We start from the raw sequence: 17,465 nt of genomic DNA, 5'->3' as shown, positions 1-17,465 counted from the left end.
GTGGCTGCTGCTTCAGCCCTAGAAGAATCCCTACCATAATCCAATCCCAGGGACATTTCCCACCCCTACCTTACCTGAGACTGCCCAAAGGGATGCACAACCTTCTGAGATTATCAGATTTCCCTGCTCTGCCCAGTTCTCCAGGATGAGGCCCTAAAAACGGGTAGGTCACAAGTCCACCAACTCCATTAAAAAGAGAGGTATTTCAAAGTAGAAAACAGAAGCCTTTATTTGATCACATCTCAGGAGAACTGCGCATCTCCCCCCACCAGGGCAGACTGGCAGTTAACAAGAGGAGGCATACAGAAAGCAAACAGAGGGTCACGTACCCAAACATAACAAATCTGGTTGGACGGAGCGGGTGCCCTCACATTGTAGCTATGAACAAGGAAATATTTCTTACCCAGTCCTAACAAAGAAATCTTAAGAGTTTTAATTTTTTTTAAACATTCTCATTTTCTCTTTCTTTATTATTTTCCTCCAACTGTCTAATAACCAATTGAATTATTTCATCATTCAGGAAATCTACCAAGGCCTCCAGAGCATCACATACCTCCATTATCATATATTTCAAAATTTCATACTGACAGTAACTCTCACTTGGGCTAACTTCTGAATAAGGGGATATTTGCTGGGAATGTTTCAGAAAAGTAGCGCTCGTTTCTCTCACTTTCTCAGCCAATGCTTTTGCCTTCTCAATCAAGGCTTCTGGAATCAGTAATGTGGGGAAAGGGCTTAATGCCGTATCAGAGGAAGGATTATACACCTGATGTGTCTCTTCAGTGCAACTTCCATGTTTTAATTCCTCTGAATGGTCACATGTGTTATCACTCTTTTCACTTACTAACTTTTTCTTTTTAGACTGCTGTTCTAAGTGTGCTGAATTCTCAAATAAACAGTCGCATATGGCAACCAAATCCAATAAATCCTCCAGCTGACAAATGTAACAACTCCACTTAATGTTTTTATCCATTGCTTTTGACAGCTCCTTTTTCCCTAGATTGCGGCGAATGCATTTTTTACAAAAAGCATTATGGCAGAAATCACAAAAAATTAAATCTTCACCTTCTGCACACCATCTGAAATGTAAAAAACAAACAAAAACATTGAAGCATCATTCTTAGTCAACTATTTAAAGACTTTTTAAAATTGGGAACAAAAATAAATTACAAAAAATATACTTCAACATATATTCTTTTAAATTATTCATGTAATTATAAAAGTAAAAGCATGAACTTATCCAATATCTCTAAATGAAACAGCTTTACAACTTTAAAATACTGCCCAGATTAATTGTGAAATGGAAAGAACAAACAAATGAAAAGGATAAAACCAAAATAATGTAGCCACTCCTGGGCCTCCCACACATGACCTTGAAAGGCAAGTGAATCAGCAGCAGCTGACACTTCCAGGCCTCTCCCTAAGGACTGAGAAACTGGTCAGAAAGTGGATCCTTAGCTGGCACTGGGTCCAGGACTCTGTTGCATTGGCCATTTGGAGATCCACATTACCCTCCTAAGCCAAGAACAAAGACTAGCACCCAAGGGGTAGTTCACAGATACAATTCAGCAAAGAGAGCTTATGGTCACTCAGATTTTTAAGAGTTCAGGCCAGAAAACCAGTGATTACACCTCTCCTTAAATCACAACACCTTAGAAAAGCAGAAAACTTACATATGCCCAGGAACAGCTCGGAACCAACAGAACAAAAACTTGAAGCTTGGAGCAATGCTCTCTTCATTCAGGGCCCAATTTTATTACAAAGTACAACTTAAAATAGGCTGAAAAAAATAAATCAGTAAACAACAAAAAGGACATGACCATAAGAAATTACTCTGGTGACAGAGAAGATCAAAACACAAAATTAGAAAATATCAACACAGTCCAAACTTCCACATTTAAGGTAATGTGAATTAGTCTCACCCTTCAAAAAGAATCACTGAAAAATGCTTGGAAAAAAGATCCCAACAGGGAAGTAAAGAGGTAGAAAAAAAGTTGGGGAAAATAATGAAAGTGATGCAAGGAAATCATGAAAAAAGTTAATAACTTGGTGGCAAAAATGCATTTATGAGAAAAAAGATTTTAGAAAGCAAAATTGGGAATTTTACTAAAAGAAACTTTAAAATAAAAGATTCACTGAATAACACAATGCATTGAAAATTGCAATGGGCAAGTGGAAATTCGTGAAAATAATGTGATATTTCTCAATAGAAAAGGAAAGTAAGTTTGTTAATTATGAAGCAGACATTTGTGAGCACCTTTGTGGCAAAGAATACAAAGCTCTGCCTTTAGTCCAGTAAATTTTGAGTCCAAATTCAGGCTCACTCACTAGCTATGCATCCCTGAACAAACATTTTACTACAAACTAGTTTTTACGAACCTCACAGGTTGTTGTAAGCTCAGAAAGACCCCCACCCACCCACCCCCGACTGGTTCTTATCAGTTATAACACTTCCATTAAGAGTATTCAGTTTAGAGAATGATTGTGAGGATGAAAGTCCTTTGTCCATCCCTCAAACCCTGTGCATCTTTAAACAACCTTTAGATGTTTTTGTTTTGTTTTTTTTTGATTATCATATCTTTAGACAGGTCCTGGCCCTGGTCTGCCAGGTTTATTATTCCATCCAGTTCCTTGATTCCCCACCTTTAAGCTGTGGAACCCTTCCTCTCCTCCTTGATCCTCATCCCCTTGAGTTCCTGCCTTTATCCTGGAGAAATCCCCAAGGTTCTATTTCCCCTATCAAAGATCTGCTTATTATAAAGACCTTTGCCAAGTTTTCTTTTTTCTTCCTGACTAAGCCCACCAGGAGGTTCTTCTTTCTCCCTCCTCATAGTGTCTTCTCTCTAATGGTGCCGCCGTCCTCACTCTAACTAACTCTGGTGAATCTACTCAACTCTGTTATGGGCCAGGACTCTGAAACAAGGATTCTTACAAGGTGTTAAGTCAGTGCAATTGACTTAATAGTTCTCTAGTTCAGTCCTCAGCCCTTAATAGAGTTCCACAAGACTCACACCCATGATAATGGAGTATATAACAGCCAGCAAAAGCTGAGACAGATTCATTCCATCATCCACCTCTGTGCTGGCTGGAGGCTGAAGCACAAACCTTTGGACTCAAAGAGATCATTCACGTCATCTCACAGCGCCTTGGTGGCAGGCTCTCTCCTCCTTCCTTTCTCCACTGAAACCAAGACTCTGAAAGGCCTCCAGAAACCTAGGCCAACCCCAAGTGAAGGAGAGAGGACTTTGAAGGAGACAATAAAGGATTTGGACTTTAACACCCGCCTGTTCTTGTGGTGATTCCTGAACTGAAACGAAGGCTGCTCCCAAGACCCCCAGAGACCCCAAGAAAACCAAAATCAACATACTAATCAATGACGCACTTAGGCCTCCTGGCATATTCTTGTCATGGTTTCTTTCAAATTCCCTTCCTTTCTAGCGATATGCTTTCCCATCTTTCTTCCATATTTGCCACTTCAGGGGCCCAGTTTATCTCTACTTTGTAAACTCTTCTCTTAGGTAAATCATCCTTTTGATAGAGAATAGCTGTTGTGAATTTGTCTCATGCTTATTCTGGACCTGTTCTTGCTACCTTGGCCTCATCACTGTCTGTTTGACCTTGGGCAACGCACTTAATGAATATTTGCTTTGGTTTCTCAACTGTAATGATAACATCTATTTTTCAGGACTATTGTGACATAGCTTAGCATCCAGCCCTTGTATACATAATAGGTATCATAATCATCATTAACATCATTGTCATACTATTATTATTAGTGTAAATGTTTCTTTTCCAGATCAGTGATGCTAGGGCCCAAATTTCTAAGATATTTGCAAATACTAAATGTTTAATAAATACGTTTTCAATTTAAAAATTGTCAAATACACTATTTTATTGAAGCTAAATGGCAAAAAGGGCAAAATGTGTCTTGTAGAAGAAAACCAAAAGCAGTTAGTGAATTTAAGGAATACTTTGTGTTAATATTTAATAACACAAAAGACACATATATAACAGGCTTTGCCTTCAAGGAACTTGAGGAGAAAAAGCACACACACATTTAAATACGGAATAAATGTGAACTAATATTGAAGGACAAACTAGAATCCAGATACTGCAAAACAGATTGCCCTCTACCAAGAAACACCTAAGTTTTGAGTGCAAAGTTTGATTTCAAAGACTGGTCTGAGGCAAATGATGGAGAAAATTCAGAAGCTGCTAAATGAAAAAGAAGAACTCCACAGATAGATCAGCAGGATAGTTCCTTCAAATCTAAGAAAATAACATTCAATTCCATCAAAAGTAAAATAAATAAAATATCAAATATTTTGTTCCTGGGCTGAGCCATCCTCTTGGGTTGCTACGGAAACAAGGCCTCTCTGTACCCAAGTGGAAAGGGGGAGTCTCTATGTTGATTAGCAAAAGGGTCAAGATCTGGCTGGCACCTTGTTTTGGGGATGAGGGGCCTACACTGAGGTCTTCTTTTGAAGAAGGTGATTGCTCACCTGCCTAAGAGATTGTTGTTTAGGGAGAGGGTGGGTCCTCACAGGTGAATTGCCCTAAACTTAGAACTCTGCTTGGCCCCCTGCTGTGAGGGCTATTTACTACTACTACTACTACTATTACTACTATTACTACTACTACTACTACTACTACTACTACTACTACTACTACTACTACTACCACTACCACTACTACTACTTCCTACTACTACTACAACCACCTACTACTACTTAGTACTACTAGTAACTATTATTACTACTACTACCTACTATTACTCGTAGTAAGTACTACTATTATCATCTATTACTATTACTACTAACTACTATTACTACTACTACTACTACTACTACTACTACTTCTACTACATTTGACACTTGTGTTCCTCTAACCCCAGTGAGACACACCTACATCAGCTAAACTTTGATGGAAGTTAGGTATTTTGAGAAGCAAATTAACAAAGATTTTTGAGCAATGCAAAGGTACTGGGACAGGAAATTTAAGGTGAATTGTACATTTTAATTAAAATAAAATTTAATAAATTCACATTCTTAATGCCTGTTTCCACTGCCACAGGGCAGATCATTGCAGCCAAGATCGTTCTTTGAAAGGGCGACAGTACCAAAAACCTCTCCCCCCCCATCCTTGCCCTCAGTGCCATAAATTTGGGCATTGAAAGCTAGACAGTTAGTTTTAACTAACATCTGGACTTTCCAAAAACAGCCACCAGCAAGAATCTGTCACCATAGAAACCGTCAGTAAGGCCCTACCCCACCCCACCCCGCCTGTGGGGCAGCCTAAGAACTAAATAAACTCAACACCCCAGGGAGGTGATCAGGGAAAGCAGACCCCCACCACTCCTGTCCCCATCTCCCACCCTAAGCCCTGAAACCCGGCAGCAAGCAGCACCAAAATTAAAGATGGCACAAAACCAGAGCAGAACTATCACATAAAAAAAAAGCTGAGTCACAAAAAGCAGAAAGGAAATGCGAGGAAAAATAAAAATAAAAAAGTAGGGGGAAAAGAGTTACTTTCTAAAGATAATGAAAAGTTATTGTAGGAACAGGGAAGATCGAGGTATATTTATAAAAGGACAACAGTATCAAAGTGGTTATATTTGGAGTCTCAAAAAAAGTAATTTGTTCTCAGATCCGTGAAAAAAATCTTGGAAGAGCTTACAAGGTATTTTTAAAAGTGTAAACTAGAAGAGAACAAGTCTAAAGGGTTAAATTGAGAGGAAATTAAGGAAGTATCTATTGAAAAGAGAGGAAGCCAGGAAGGTCAGAGAGAGAAAATGCCAACACACTTGACTTAGGTATATCCCCCAAGGGGAGACAGAAAAACTGGGATGATCAGACTATCATCCTTCCCGAATCTGTTTCCTGGTCCCTCTGATATGATGCAGCCCTTGCACACCATGTACTAGAGGCCCCAATAGTGGTAGAGACCCCAGTACTTTTCGAGAAATCTCAGGCCAGATTTTGAATAGATGCTCATGATTTGGGGAATGTCAGAACAAAGTGGTATATGAAGGTAATGGAATACTTTTGTGATGTAAAAATGGATATCAGGCTGATTTAGAAAGACCTGGAAAGATTTACAAGAAGTGATGCCGAGTGAAAGAACCAGAACCAGGAATGCATTGTACACAGTAACAGCATGAATATGCAATGATCAGCTATGAAAGACTTGGTTCTTTTCTGTGGCTCAGTGATCCAAAGTACTCCCAATAGATTTTGGACAGTAAATGCCATCTGCATCCAGAAAAACAACTATGGAGATGGAATGTAAATCAACACATGCTATGCTCACATCTTGTTTTTCCTCTCCCATGGTTTTTCTCTTTTATTCTGATTCTTGTCTCCCAACATGATTCATAAAACAATGTGTATTAAAAATATATAGATTTATTTTTAAAATTTCAGAGACAACTGAAATGACTCAACACCAAAAATATGATTGTGGCAGTTATGTTGGAAATTGGGTATGAACTAGACTTTGTATTTTTTGTGTGTTATGGACACCTTTGTGGTACAATGGTGCCTTGGGGCCGAAAATTTATTTTAACTTCTTAAAAAGATTTAATTTTAAACATCAAGTACAATAAATGTATACCTTTCTTCAACGTCTAAGTTCAGAGATATGCTGAAATTTACTAAAAGGAACCCAGGTTAACAATGTCTGCTCAAGAAGATCTGAATCCAAAGGAAAAATGAAATCGTAACCAGTTGAATGCCTCTTTCTCTTCAATGAGAAAACACCTGTAATTATACATTTAAAACTAGTGTACCTCTCATTTTGAATATATGTTATAATCTCTGACATTTAACACAATGAAGACTCACTGAGAGAATAAATAAAACTATTTAAGAGATCCCCAAAAGAGGGGTGCTTTCTATTTTGGGAGATATATTCCTACCTGCAATTCTTATGAGGTCTAGTAGAATCATGGCTTATGTCATCACTCGTATATATGTAGCAGCTCTAAAAAAGGAATTAACATTCAATTCTAAATGTTTTAAATCTGTTAAAATATTAACATTCACAAAGCACAAAATTTAAAATGCTTAAATCCATACACTACATTTAAACATAAAACTGGGGTGTTAACTTTAGTCATAGTAAAAAAAACGAAATATTTTGCAAAAGTAAAAACTGTAAACAAAGTAAGGATATATCATGGGGAACAGAGGAACAAAATGTCTATGAAGAATTCACTTTGTTACCTAATTAGCTGATTTAAAGAAAATTCAAAAAATGTTCAAAGGAAAAAAAATGTGCAAATGGATAAGTGGAAAATAAGTAGCACCCAAGGAACAACAGAAAACATTATTAATACAATCAAAAACACAACTTTTGTTGCACTCAAACTCACTCTATATTGTGATAGAGTCTGAAAGAGCTCAGATGAACTCCTTTCTCAAATAACTTATTCATTCTCAGAGTTAATTAGTGAAGCATATAGTAATACAGCTTCACAGGGTTATTGTGCATCAAACAAGTTTACATGTGTACAACCCTTTATAAATCTTAAAGTGCTAAGGAAAAGAAGTTATTATTAAAACTACTTTTATTATTTCAATAAATAAAATAATTCAATCAATCAATCAATAATAAAATAAATAATTCAATAAATAAAAACATTTGAAATGTTCTCCTCTCACCAGAAGTAGGAACTATTGAGAGCAAAATATTACATATACTGTCAAACAGGAATAAGATTGATTTTTTAATAACCATGTTCTTTAGTAGTCAAAGAGGGTGAAAATGACCTCACTATGATAGGGTCAAGACACTTTGGGCTCACAGGTCAGGAACAGATAGTCTTTATGATTGTCCTCATGTATATTAAAAACTGAAGTTTATGTAAACTAACCAATTTATTAATTAAGTCTGATTTTTTAAGGTCAGCACTTATTGCATCTCACTTCTAAAGAGAGAATCTTCACTTTTGCAATGAATCATTATAGAATTCATATAAATAAAAAAGATGACTTACTCTAACAGGAGAATTTGTCCTTTACTCCCAAACAAAAGGCATACTAGTTTACAGATAACAAAATCATCATCCACTTCATCACTACATACCTCACAAATAAGAACATTCGTTGCAGGATGTCTATATACTGAATCCTCATAATGGTTCACTTGATGACCACAAGCAGTACAACACACAATCTCGTGGAGTCTTTCCCCTAAACAAATAAATTATAAACATAGTCTGTTCACAAATAAAATTTAAAATTCCATACAAACTAGGAAACTGCATTTTTATATCTCAATATCTCTTTTTGGCAATCTCCTATTTGCTTAATAAATAAGGAATCTACAAAGATATGTGTATTCCCATCATTTTACTGTTGCATACTTACTCAAAATTATGGATAAGTTTCATAAATTTCACAAACTAACAAATTTTGTAGCTGGAAGACATCTCATCATACATTTTCCTCAACTCATTCCAGCCTCAATTTCCTCACCTGTAACATGGGGCTAGAAAAGGAAACAGTCAACCACTCCAGAATTCTTGTCAAGAAAGCCCCAAATGTGGCCAGGAAGGGTCAGACACAAGTAACATAACAAAAATTTTAAAAGAAAGACAGAGTGAGGAAACAAATGAAGGAACAGAAACAGATGAACCATTAATGGAAGAAATAGAAGGCCAGCTGGAGAGGAAAGCAAGGATAGTTAGAATGGAAAATATTGCAGGACTTTAAAAATCAAAATGATGGGTTTATAATTTTTTGCTAGAGACTAATTAGGTAAAGAACAACAGAGGTAGACCAATCACTAAGGGAAATTATTATAGCAACAAAGATGTGGAGGACTTGAATCAGAGTGCTCAATCTAGGCGATTGCTCAATCATTGTAAACAGATATTTGAAAAAGATTAGGACAAAAATGAGTTATCGAGTTTCTGCACTGTTGAGCTAGTTAAAATTGAAAAGGAGGACACTACAAGGGAATGGAGAGGTATATACAAAAAGAGGATGGATAAAGACTTAAAGACAGGGACATAATTAGACAATTGTAGTGGAACAGCAGACTCCAAAGAAAGAACATCCCGTTGAAGTCATATGATTATCTTCACAGATGCAGGGAAATACCTTTCCAAAACAAAGGACCCATTCCTATTGAAAAGCACTAGGGCATAATAATAAATGCAGTTTGCATTAAAGGGATAAGTGAAATTTATAACTGTCACCAGCAAGGATTACCTGCAATGGGGATAAACTAAAAGCTTTCTTCATACATTTAGAGGAGAACCAAGCCTTCTCTTTATCAAGCACAGGAAAGAACACACAATGATTTCTTTTCGAGCCCAGGGCAGCTTAGGGAGAGAGACAGAAAGGGCTGTGGAGCCTCAGGAGGGATCTGGCCACTAGCAAATGACAGGATTGAGAGAAGAGCAGCGTAAGTTCAAGAAAGAGACAAGACAGAAGAGATCCTGGGAGATTCACGAGTATTTGCTGGGTGGAGGAATGAGTGCCCTCTGACAGATCACCACGTGTCGCCAGATTACAAGAGTTGTGAGCAATGGCTGAGTGTGAAATGTGTGGCTCTGGTCCAAGCAATAATAAGAGGAAGAAAACTTCAAATGCTAAGTATCCTTACAAAGAAAATACCACAGAGAGAGAATTCTGGGAAGACAGGAAAGCACTTCACAAAATCAAATCTCCTTGACAAAGAAAAGACAGACTATTGCCTCAGAGAGGGCAGAGAGTATAGGAAAACAAGTCAAACAATTGTTCTAAGACAATTTGAAAAGCTCTGAAAAAAGATTCAGCTTCCAAGGAAGAAGGAGAATGGAGCAAATTATCTTACATCAAAGTGGAAAACAAGAAGAACTTTTACAATGAGGAAAAATGCTTGAACCTCACTCCTGCTGGAAGCGGATCAGAGAGAATAACAGCCCAGGTTGGGTATAGGAACCTGTTTAGTTCTGCAGGTAGGGAAGAAAGAAGGGAAAGAGGGTCTGTGGAGGAGGTGAGCATGAACTAAGAGGACAGGGTGAAAGAAGGATAAAAGGGTAAGTGAGGGAAAGATAATTTGAAGGGAACTACACAGTAACCTAACTGCAAATATGAATGGGATAAACCTAAACACAAAACATAAGTGGATGAAAAAGTAAAAAATACATTGGAAGCAAAGAGACACACACAGAGTAAAGGTAAGGCCTGGAACAGAGGGTAGTAATTATGATTTCTGATAAAGTATAAGCAAAAACATGTCTAATTAAAAGATATTAGGAAATGACTTTTCACTAAGAAGTAACATAAAAAAATGAAATAGTATCAACACTATACACATGCACCAAGTGATGCAATATCTAAATTAATTAAGAAAAAGTTAAATGAGTTATAAGGGAAAAGCAACAACACTATACAAATGAGGGCCCTCAACTTTCCATTTTGAGAACTAAGTTAATCAACACAAACAAAAAAAGAAGTGCAAGAGATGAACAATATTTTTAAAAAGTTAGAACTCTGGAGAAAATGGAATGGTAGAACTGAATGAATGTTCACTCAGTGGTACAGGGCTGCACAAAGCAGAACTGAATGAGCCCAGGAGAGAGGCACGAGATGGGCAAACCAAACATGACATTGCCATAATGAGAACCACACAGCGGCTGCTCTAAGGGACTACGGTCCTGGGACAGCATATATCAAGGAACGAAGGGATTACAGCCAAAACTTTCATATCCAGCAACCGAAGGATAACTCTGAACTAAGAGAAGGAATATTCCATGAGCTGCCAGGCTTTCAGGTTTTTGTTGGAAAGAGACATATAAGATTTAAGAGAAACATCCGGCAGACATCAAGGATGAATTACAAGGGACTCAGTCAGGCGAGACTATGTTTTTCCTATGTGGAGATGTACACCCTATGTCTGTGACTGTCATTAGTCATTAGTTTGAGAGAAAGCCAGAGGCAGAGAAGAAGATGATGTGATTCTGAAAAGCAAAAGGGTGAAGGACAAGTTAAAAGGAATAACTCCATTTTACAGATGAGGTGCAAGAGCAAGGAATTAGACAGGTGAGGAGGACTGATGTTTCTGGAAGCCTACTCATATCAGAAATGGGTTAAAGAAAGAATGGTACATGTACATCTATAAGGGGATATCTATAATCTATATTATATATAGATATCTTATATATACATATATATCTTATATAGATAGATATAGATATATCTTTATATCTATAAAGAAATAAGATGGGCTGGGAATAAATGTATGATATCAGTCAGAATGGAATAAAGAGAGAGGGAAAAATTGGAGAGTCAGGGGAATAAGGGAGGGATTCTCGTGCAGGTTAAGTACTAGCAAGGCCAGGGGGCAGGCAGCAATAAAGCAGAGGAGTCGGGGGAGATAAAAAATAAGAGATGCACACAAAAATAATAATGAACAGGAGCAGAATTTATTAGAAAATAAAGGCAGGGTTAGTCATCACTTATCCCAGACTAGGTCAAAATTTTAAAAGATTCAATCCAAATACAGAAATCTTCATTACATGCCAACCATGTTAATACTGTTTTAGATGTATGTGTATATACATTATATATACATATATCTGTACATGCACATATATAAACATAAATAAATACATACTTACTGCAGCCTGCTTGACTGAATGTGCAAGAGAGGAAAGGTGCAAAAGGATAAAGAAAAAAGGACACAACAGAGAACAAAAGAAAACCTACCAGGAAGCAGACAGACAGTTATGAATACAATGTCCTCTATTATTATATAGGCTTTCTTGAAATTAAATTTATTATTACATATTTTGAACCCTCCCTTACATCCCGATAGGCACATGACATTTTTTTCTTTTTTCTTTTCTTTTTAATATTTAATTTTTAAACAAAACCTTTTTTTTTTTTTTTTTTTTTAAAGAAAGGCTTAGACTACATAGCATTTCCACTCCTTCTGTTAATGTCTGCTTGCATTTTTCTTTTCCTTCTCAGGTTATTTTTACCTTTTTTCTAAATCCAATTTTCCTTCTGCAGCAAGATAACTGTATAAATATGTATACATATATTGCATTTAACATATTCTTTTACATATTTAACATGTATTGGTCTACCTGACATCTAGGGGAGGGGTGGGGGGAAGGAGGGGAGAAGTTGGAACAGAAGGTTTTGCAAGGGTCAATGTTGAAAAATTATCCATGCCTATGTCTTCTAAATAAAAAGGTATAAAAAAGAAAGAAAGAAAGGCTTGGGCTGAACTGAGTACAAGGGATCAAGTCTAAAAAAATAAAACTGTGTAGGGAGAAAGGAAAAAAAAACAATTATTTCATTCAAATGAGAAACAAAAGGAAGAACTGATAAGCTGGGGGGAGTCAGATACTGCAGGAACCTCACTGCTTTTACCAGAAAGGAAAGAAGAAGTCTTAGGGGGCACAAGGAGTAGGAGGGCAAGGTGGCAGAAAGAAGTAAAACAGCAAGCAGCAGAGAGAGGCCAAATAGAGTGAGGAGGAGAGTGGGGGGAATAGGAAGGAGGAAAATACACAAGTATTAATTTACTCATAAGGCAGAAATAGAGAAGAGACTGAAAGTTAAAGTCAACAGCTTGTTGCTTTAAACCAAAATGAGACATGTGTATATGTGTACATCATACCTGTCATATAAAAATGAGATATATGCAGATGAAATAAAGAGTAGGGGCAGAATATATTATATTAAAAAAATCTGGGGTGTTAATCATGATTTTTTAATATATTTACCAAAGAAAGAGAAACAAAAAGAAAACCCCACAGACAGCAGGGTCACAGAGTTTCAGATACAACTGAACAGCAAATTAAGAAGGGGGAGTAAGGAAAGGGATTAACAAAAGGGATCAACATGAAAGTAAAGGTGAATTCCAAACAGCAGGAACTAAAGCAAACAGAGATTTTTAAAAAATGTAACCTACTTTCTAACAGGTTCAAATAAAACCCAAAACCCTTCATCATCATTGTGGCAAGACTACTGTTAGTTCAGAATGAAGCAAGCTCCCAAGAAAAAAATTTAACCTCTTTCTAATCACAAACCATCCCGAAATAATTCATGGTGACCAAAATTTCACTGTCTTTGATAGTAATAATGAGCTGTAACTTCTGAGAAAGATAGCAAAGTAATTTGCTTACGGTGCTGTATGAAACATTTGAATAGAAAGGTCAACTAAGGAGCCCTTGTCAGGCTGATTATTTCCTGACGAAAATTAGACTGGATAGAGCCTGTATAGTTAATACCAATTTGCTGGTATTAAAGCAGAGCAGTAGTACGCCACAAACAAGGGTTTTAGGAACATTTTAAATGTTTTAGAATAAAACTGGTACTTATTTATTTGACTTGGAATATTTTAAGGAAGAATTTTGGGAGCAAAGCGAGAAGAATATTGAAGTATTAAACTATTCAAATAAAGGTAGATTGCAAGTTACTCCCCCTTTAGACTGTGATGTTTTTCTTGAGAGAAAAGGATATTGTTTTATCTTTCCTTGCATTCATAGTGCTTAGCATAACACCTGGTAAATAAGAGGGGCTGAATAAATGTTTATTAATTGACAGTTTGTTTTAGCTTCAGTTACACAGCTTCTTAAGTCCAATAGTTTTTATCCTTCCTTGATTCTCCAAAACTTTTGGCCCTTGATTGCTCCCTCTTTCTGAGTATTTCTTCTTTTCTGCCTGGCACATGATTTTGTCAGTATTCGCCTATTCCTAATCCTCTTATTACTTTTCAAGATGTTTCCCCTCTTTCTGACCATTATTTCTCCTATTTTGCTCACTGGCCATTTCCCTAAGTAAATTAATTCTCCACATTTCTGTTCTCTCTTTCTCATAATAATGGACATCTATGACCTGAGGCACCATCAGCAAAGGCCTCATACCTGAATGTCACCATCTCCACTTCACCTGTTCTGGCCACCAACCGCCCACCCCCACCCCAGGGAATAATGTTAACCTGAACACTCCTGGTTGGCTTGCAGAAAAATACCTCTCACCCAGGGTCCTTACACCTCCATCACAGGCACAGGAATTGTCACTCCATTTTTATCTCCATCACAGGAAGAATATACTTTTCCTCCATTCTTTATGGTTATAGAAAGTGTTCAATTTCTTTTTCAGTGTTCTTCCCAATGACAATATTGTAGTCTCTTCATATTAGTGCATATCTTTCAATGATTTTCAACATTCTTTATATTATTTTAGAAAATATACTTTGAAATTAATTTTAAACTAAACTACTTACCAACATGTCTTTTGGAAGTTTTAGTCTCCATTTTGCTTTTGTGCCCAACTTCAGGCTCTTGAAAATCATCTTTGTCTTCCTTCTGCTTTGGTTCTGGTGGTGCAACCACATTACCTACAATTTAATAACAATCATGATGCTAATTATGTGAAAACACTGAATCCACCCTGAATTTCAGAATTTAAAAAAAGTTTTAAAAACCACTGGATAAAATAAAATGAGGCTTCCAAGATGCTAAGGGATTTCATCACAACCTCTTACTTGCAATCTGGAAATTTTCAAAACCAGAACTGTGATATTCAAAATGAAATTCTTTAGAAAAAACCCACAGGAGGAAGGTGGAGCATTAATATTCTGTCTTTGTTCTTCTTCCCATTCTAAAGCCTCAGAGGGAAAAACCATTCCAAAGAGTTAGAATTTCCCACGACCTTTTAGAACCTTAAGCTTTATTCTCCAAGACCAGAGCTTCAGAGCACTGATAACAAAAATAGAAAATCAAGTCCCTGATCTCAAGAAGCTCTCATTCTCATCAGCCACAGCAACAAAGGTGCCTGTATCTAGAAATCAGAGAGTCATTTAGCTTCTGTCTGCCTCAGTTTCCTCATGTGTAAAATAGGAGTAATACCAGACAGCTGATGTGGGCCTGAAAAAATGCAACAGTTACACTGTGCTTTTCAAACATGGCTAGGGGTGTCAACTGTATATTGGTGAAAATTAAAGCCTTAAGTGCAGAATAATCACCAAGAGAAATGAAAGGCCCCAAGGCCAAGAAGTAGATTTGCAAAATGAATAATAAGCAAGAAAAAAAAAAAGAGAGAGAGACTGAGAAATAGACAGAGGCAGGAAAATAAGTACAAGAAAAGAGGAGATGCTATAACATGAGTATGAATGGCAGCATAGAGATAAAAATAGGATTAGGATTTAGGTGGAAGGTAGAAGGATAACTATTTGATTTGGCAGATCAAGTGCCCCTGGACACTTTGGTAAGAACATTTGGGTGTATAGCTGCACTACTGCAGGAAAATGAGGGCAAAGCCTTGAGGAAAAGAGATGAGCAGGAAGTGAGGCACCCCTCCCTCCTGAAGTAAACTAAAAGCTCATCTATACAAATGACGCACCCCAAGGTCAGTGTCTAAATAAACAGGGGGTAAAAAATGAAGATGAATATTGGAAGCATATACCAAGGTCAAGAGACAAACCATGAAGTGGCAAAAAAAAAAAAAAGTCAAAAGTTCCCCAGGATAAAAGCCAGCAACTTGTACCTTAAAATAAAACAAAAATAATCTTTTAAAAAACTTCCTTATATGAAAGCCATTTCAAAAATTACTAATTTGCAAGGTAGTTTAAATTGAGGGCCTATAAACCAGAGGGTATTAATGACAAATAATGACTGATGATTTTGAGTAAGCCATGTTATTTGTAGTGCCTGTTTCCTAATCTCTACTATCAGCGATTTAGATACATTCTAAAATCCTTCTGGCTATGTATCTAGTTCTTCTATGACTAAAATTTTATGACAATGAAAAGTAGTTTTATGCAAAAAAAAAACACATTTTCTACCCAAAACTAGGAGTTTTAACTTTCAAATATGTAAAGCATTATGATACAATATACCTTCTGAGACGCTTTTTGTCACAAGAACATCTGAATTTTCTTCTGAATGAAGTGGATTGATACATTCATGCTCCATCTGTCCATCATCACTGTCCATATGTTCGTTGCTAATGAAAATTTAAAATCCATGTTTATACTTAAAACAAGTGAAAGTTTTCAGAAAACCAGCTTCCTTGGTGAGTGTCAGTAAAGTTGATATGAAAATAGTTTCAAACAATATTCATAATTCCATACACAACTCAGTACTAACTTGCCTCACTTCATACCTTGTATCTTTCACAAAGATATAGAAGGAGAAAGAGCAGAAGACAGAGATATAAAGACAGCAGTTAGATGGACAACACCCTTAGTGTATTTGTACTTTTAAAATAAATGCATGTACTTTGGTCAGAAACACTAACTAACCTCTCAAGGCATGATGGCTTCAGTTCTTCAGAAGGCCCACTACCCTGAAAAGAAAAACCAAATACAAGTGTCAGTGAATTCACAGTTTTTGTTTTTCATGTGTATAGAACTCTTTGTGACCCTCATGTGAGGTTTTCTTGGCAGAGATATTGGAGTGGTTTGCCATTATTTCTCCCACTCATTCTATACGGGGGGACACTAAGACAAGCAGGGGGAAGTGACTTCCCCAGGACTATATGATGAGTAAATTTCTGGGGTCAGATTTGAACTCAGGAAGATAAGACTTTTTGAATCCAGGCCATTCTGTACTAAGTCACCTAGCTATCCAAAGGTGTTCTTGTCCAGTCATTTTTCAGTTGTGTCAGACTGTTCATGATATTATCTAACAGATCCCAGAGTTTACATCAATAAATTACAGACCAGAATTTCCAGTGGCTTTGAGATAAGCAGAGGAGATGCAACAAGAGGTAAAAAGATGGTCCCTGTCTATACTCAAGAAGTTGAGAAGCTTATATCAAGATAACACGCAAACAAGTTAGAAGAAGCTTTATACTGGATAAATGGGAAAAGTTCAGAAAAGAAAATGGAATTATGAGGGGCTAGGGAAGGTTCCTGAGAACCAGGATTTTAGTTCAGAATTAAAGGAACAGAATCAGTGGCTAGAAATGAGTATGGAGGGCATTGCAGAGATGGATAAAAATCAGAGAATGGCCAGAGAAAAGGGGTCTTCTTCAGAGAATGGCCAGGAGGCCAGTGTTACTGTATTATAGAAGGTAAGGTAAGAAGCATATGGAAAGGCAGAAGAGGGGTAGGTTATGATGGGTTTTGAAACCAGTTCCAAGCATTTTATAGTTGGTCTTGCCACTGGGTTTTATGGATATGGGGTGGGGGGTGGGGGAGCTAAGGAACAGAGAACGACATCATTGAAATCATGTGAAATTATAACCAGGGCCTATGCAAGGGGGAGAGAAAGGGAATTTTTGAAGGGGGTTAAGAAGGTAAAATCAACAAGCTGGGACAACAATTTGGATAGGGAAGGTAAGAGACGTTGAGAAGTTCAGAAAGACTTGTAGGACTGGAAAGATGGTGGATATCCTTGTGAGAAATAAGGAAGATAAGAAAAGAATCTTACACATACTAGGCTCAAGATGTCTTCTTCACATGCAGTTCTGAATGTTTGAAAGGCAGGTGGAGGTAGAAAGTGAGTTTGCAATTTG

General features: G+C 36.9%; 1 protein-coding gene across 1 annotated transcript; it reads right to left on the bottom strand.

Moving 5' to 3' along the window:
* Positions 1–203: 203 nt before the first annotated feature.
* Positions 204–17,459, bottom strand: LOC116420339 (transcriptional regulator ATRX-like). Its single transcript, XM_031944996.1, has 8 exons — positions 17,387–17,459; positions 16,249–16,292; positions 15,844–15,950; positions 14,230–14,343; positions 11,612–11,695; positions 8,086–8,192; positions 6,917–6,981; positions 204–1,079 (listed from the first exon to the last, which is right to left on the bottom strand). The coding sequence occupies exons 3-8, from the start codon at positions 15,938–15,940 to the stop codon at positions 443–445; spliced, it is 1,104 nt and encodes a 367-aa protein (XP_031800856.1). The 5' UTR covers positions 15,941–15,950; positions 16,249–16,292; positions 17,387–17,459; the 3' UTR covers positions 204–442.
* Positions 17,460–17,465: the final 6 nt, after the last annotated feature.

Source organism: Sarcophilus harrisii, chromosome X, assembly GCF_902635505.1.
Source record: "Sarcophilus harrisii chromosome X, mSarHar1.11, whole genome shotgun sequence".
Classification (NCBI taxonomy): domain Eukaryota; kingdom Metazoa; phylum Chordata; class Mammalia; order Dasyuromorphia; family Dasyuridae; genus Sarcophilus; species Sarcophilus harrisii.
The sequence above is the reverse complement of the archived record's forward strand: the minus strand, read 5'-3'. Positions and strand labels throughout refer to the sequence as shown.

Excerpts from the sequence above, each read along its gene's own strand:
- LOC116420339 (XM_031944996.1), bottom strand. The coding sequence starts at position 15,940 with ATGGACAGTGATGATGGACAGATGGAGCATGAATGTATCAATCCACTT. Across the intron at positions 14,344-15,843 it reads GACAAAAAGCGTCTCAGAAG|GTAATGTGGTTGCACCACCA; the intron begins GTATATTGTATC and ends ATTAAATTGTAG. Across the intron at positions 6,982-8,085 it reads CGAATGTTCTTATTTGTGAG|AGCTGCTACATATATACGAG; the intron begins GTATGTAGTGAT and ends TTCCTTTTTTAG.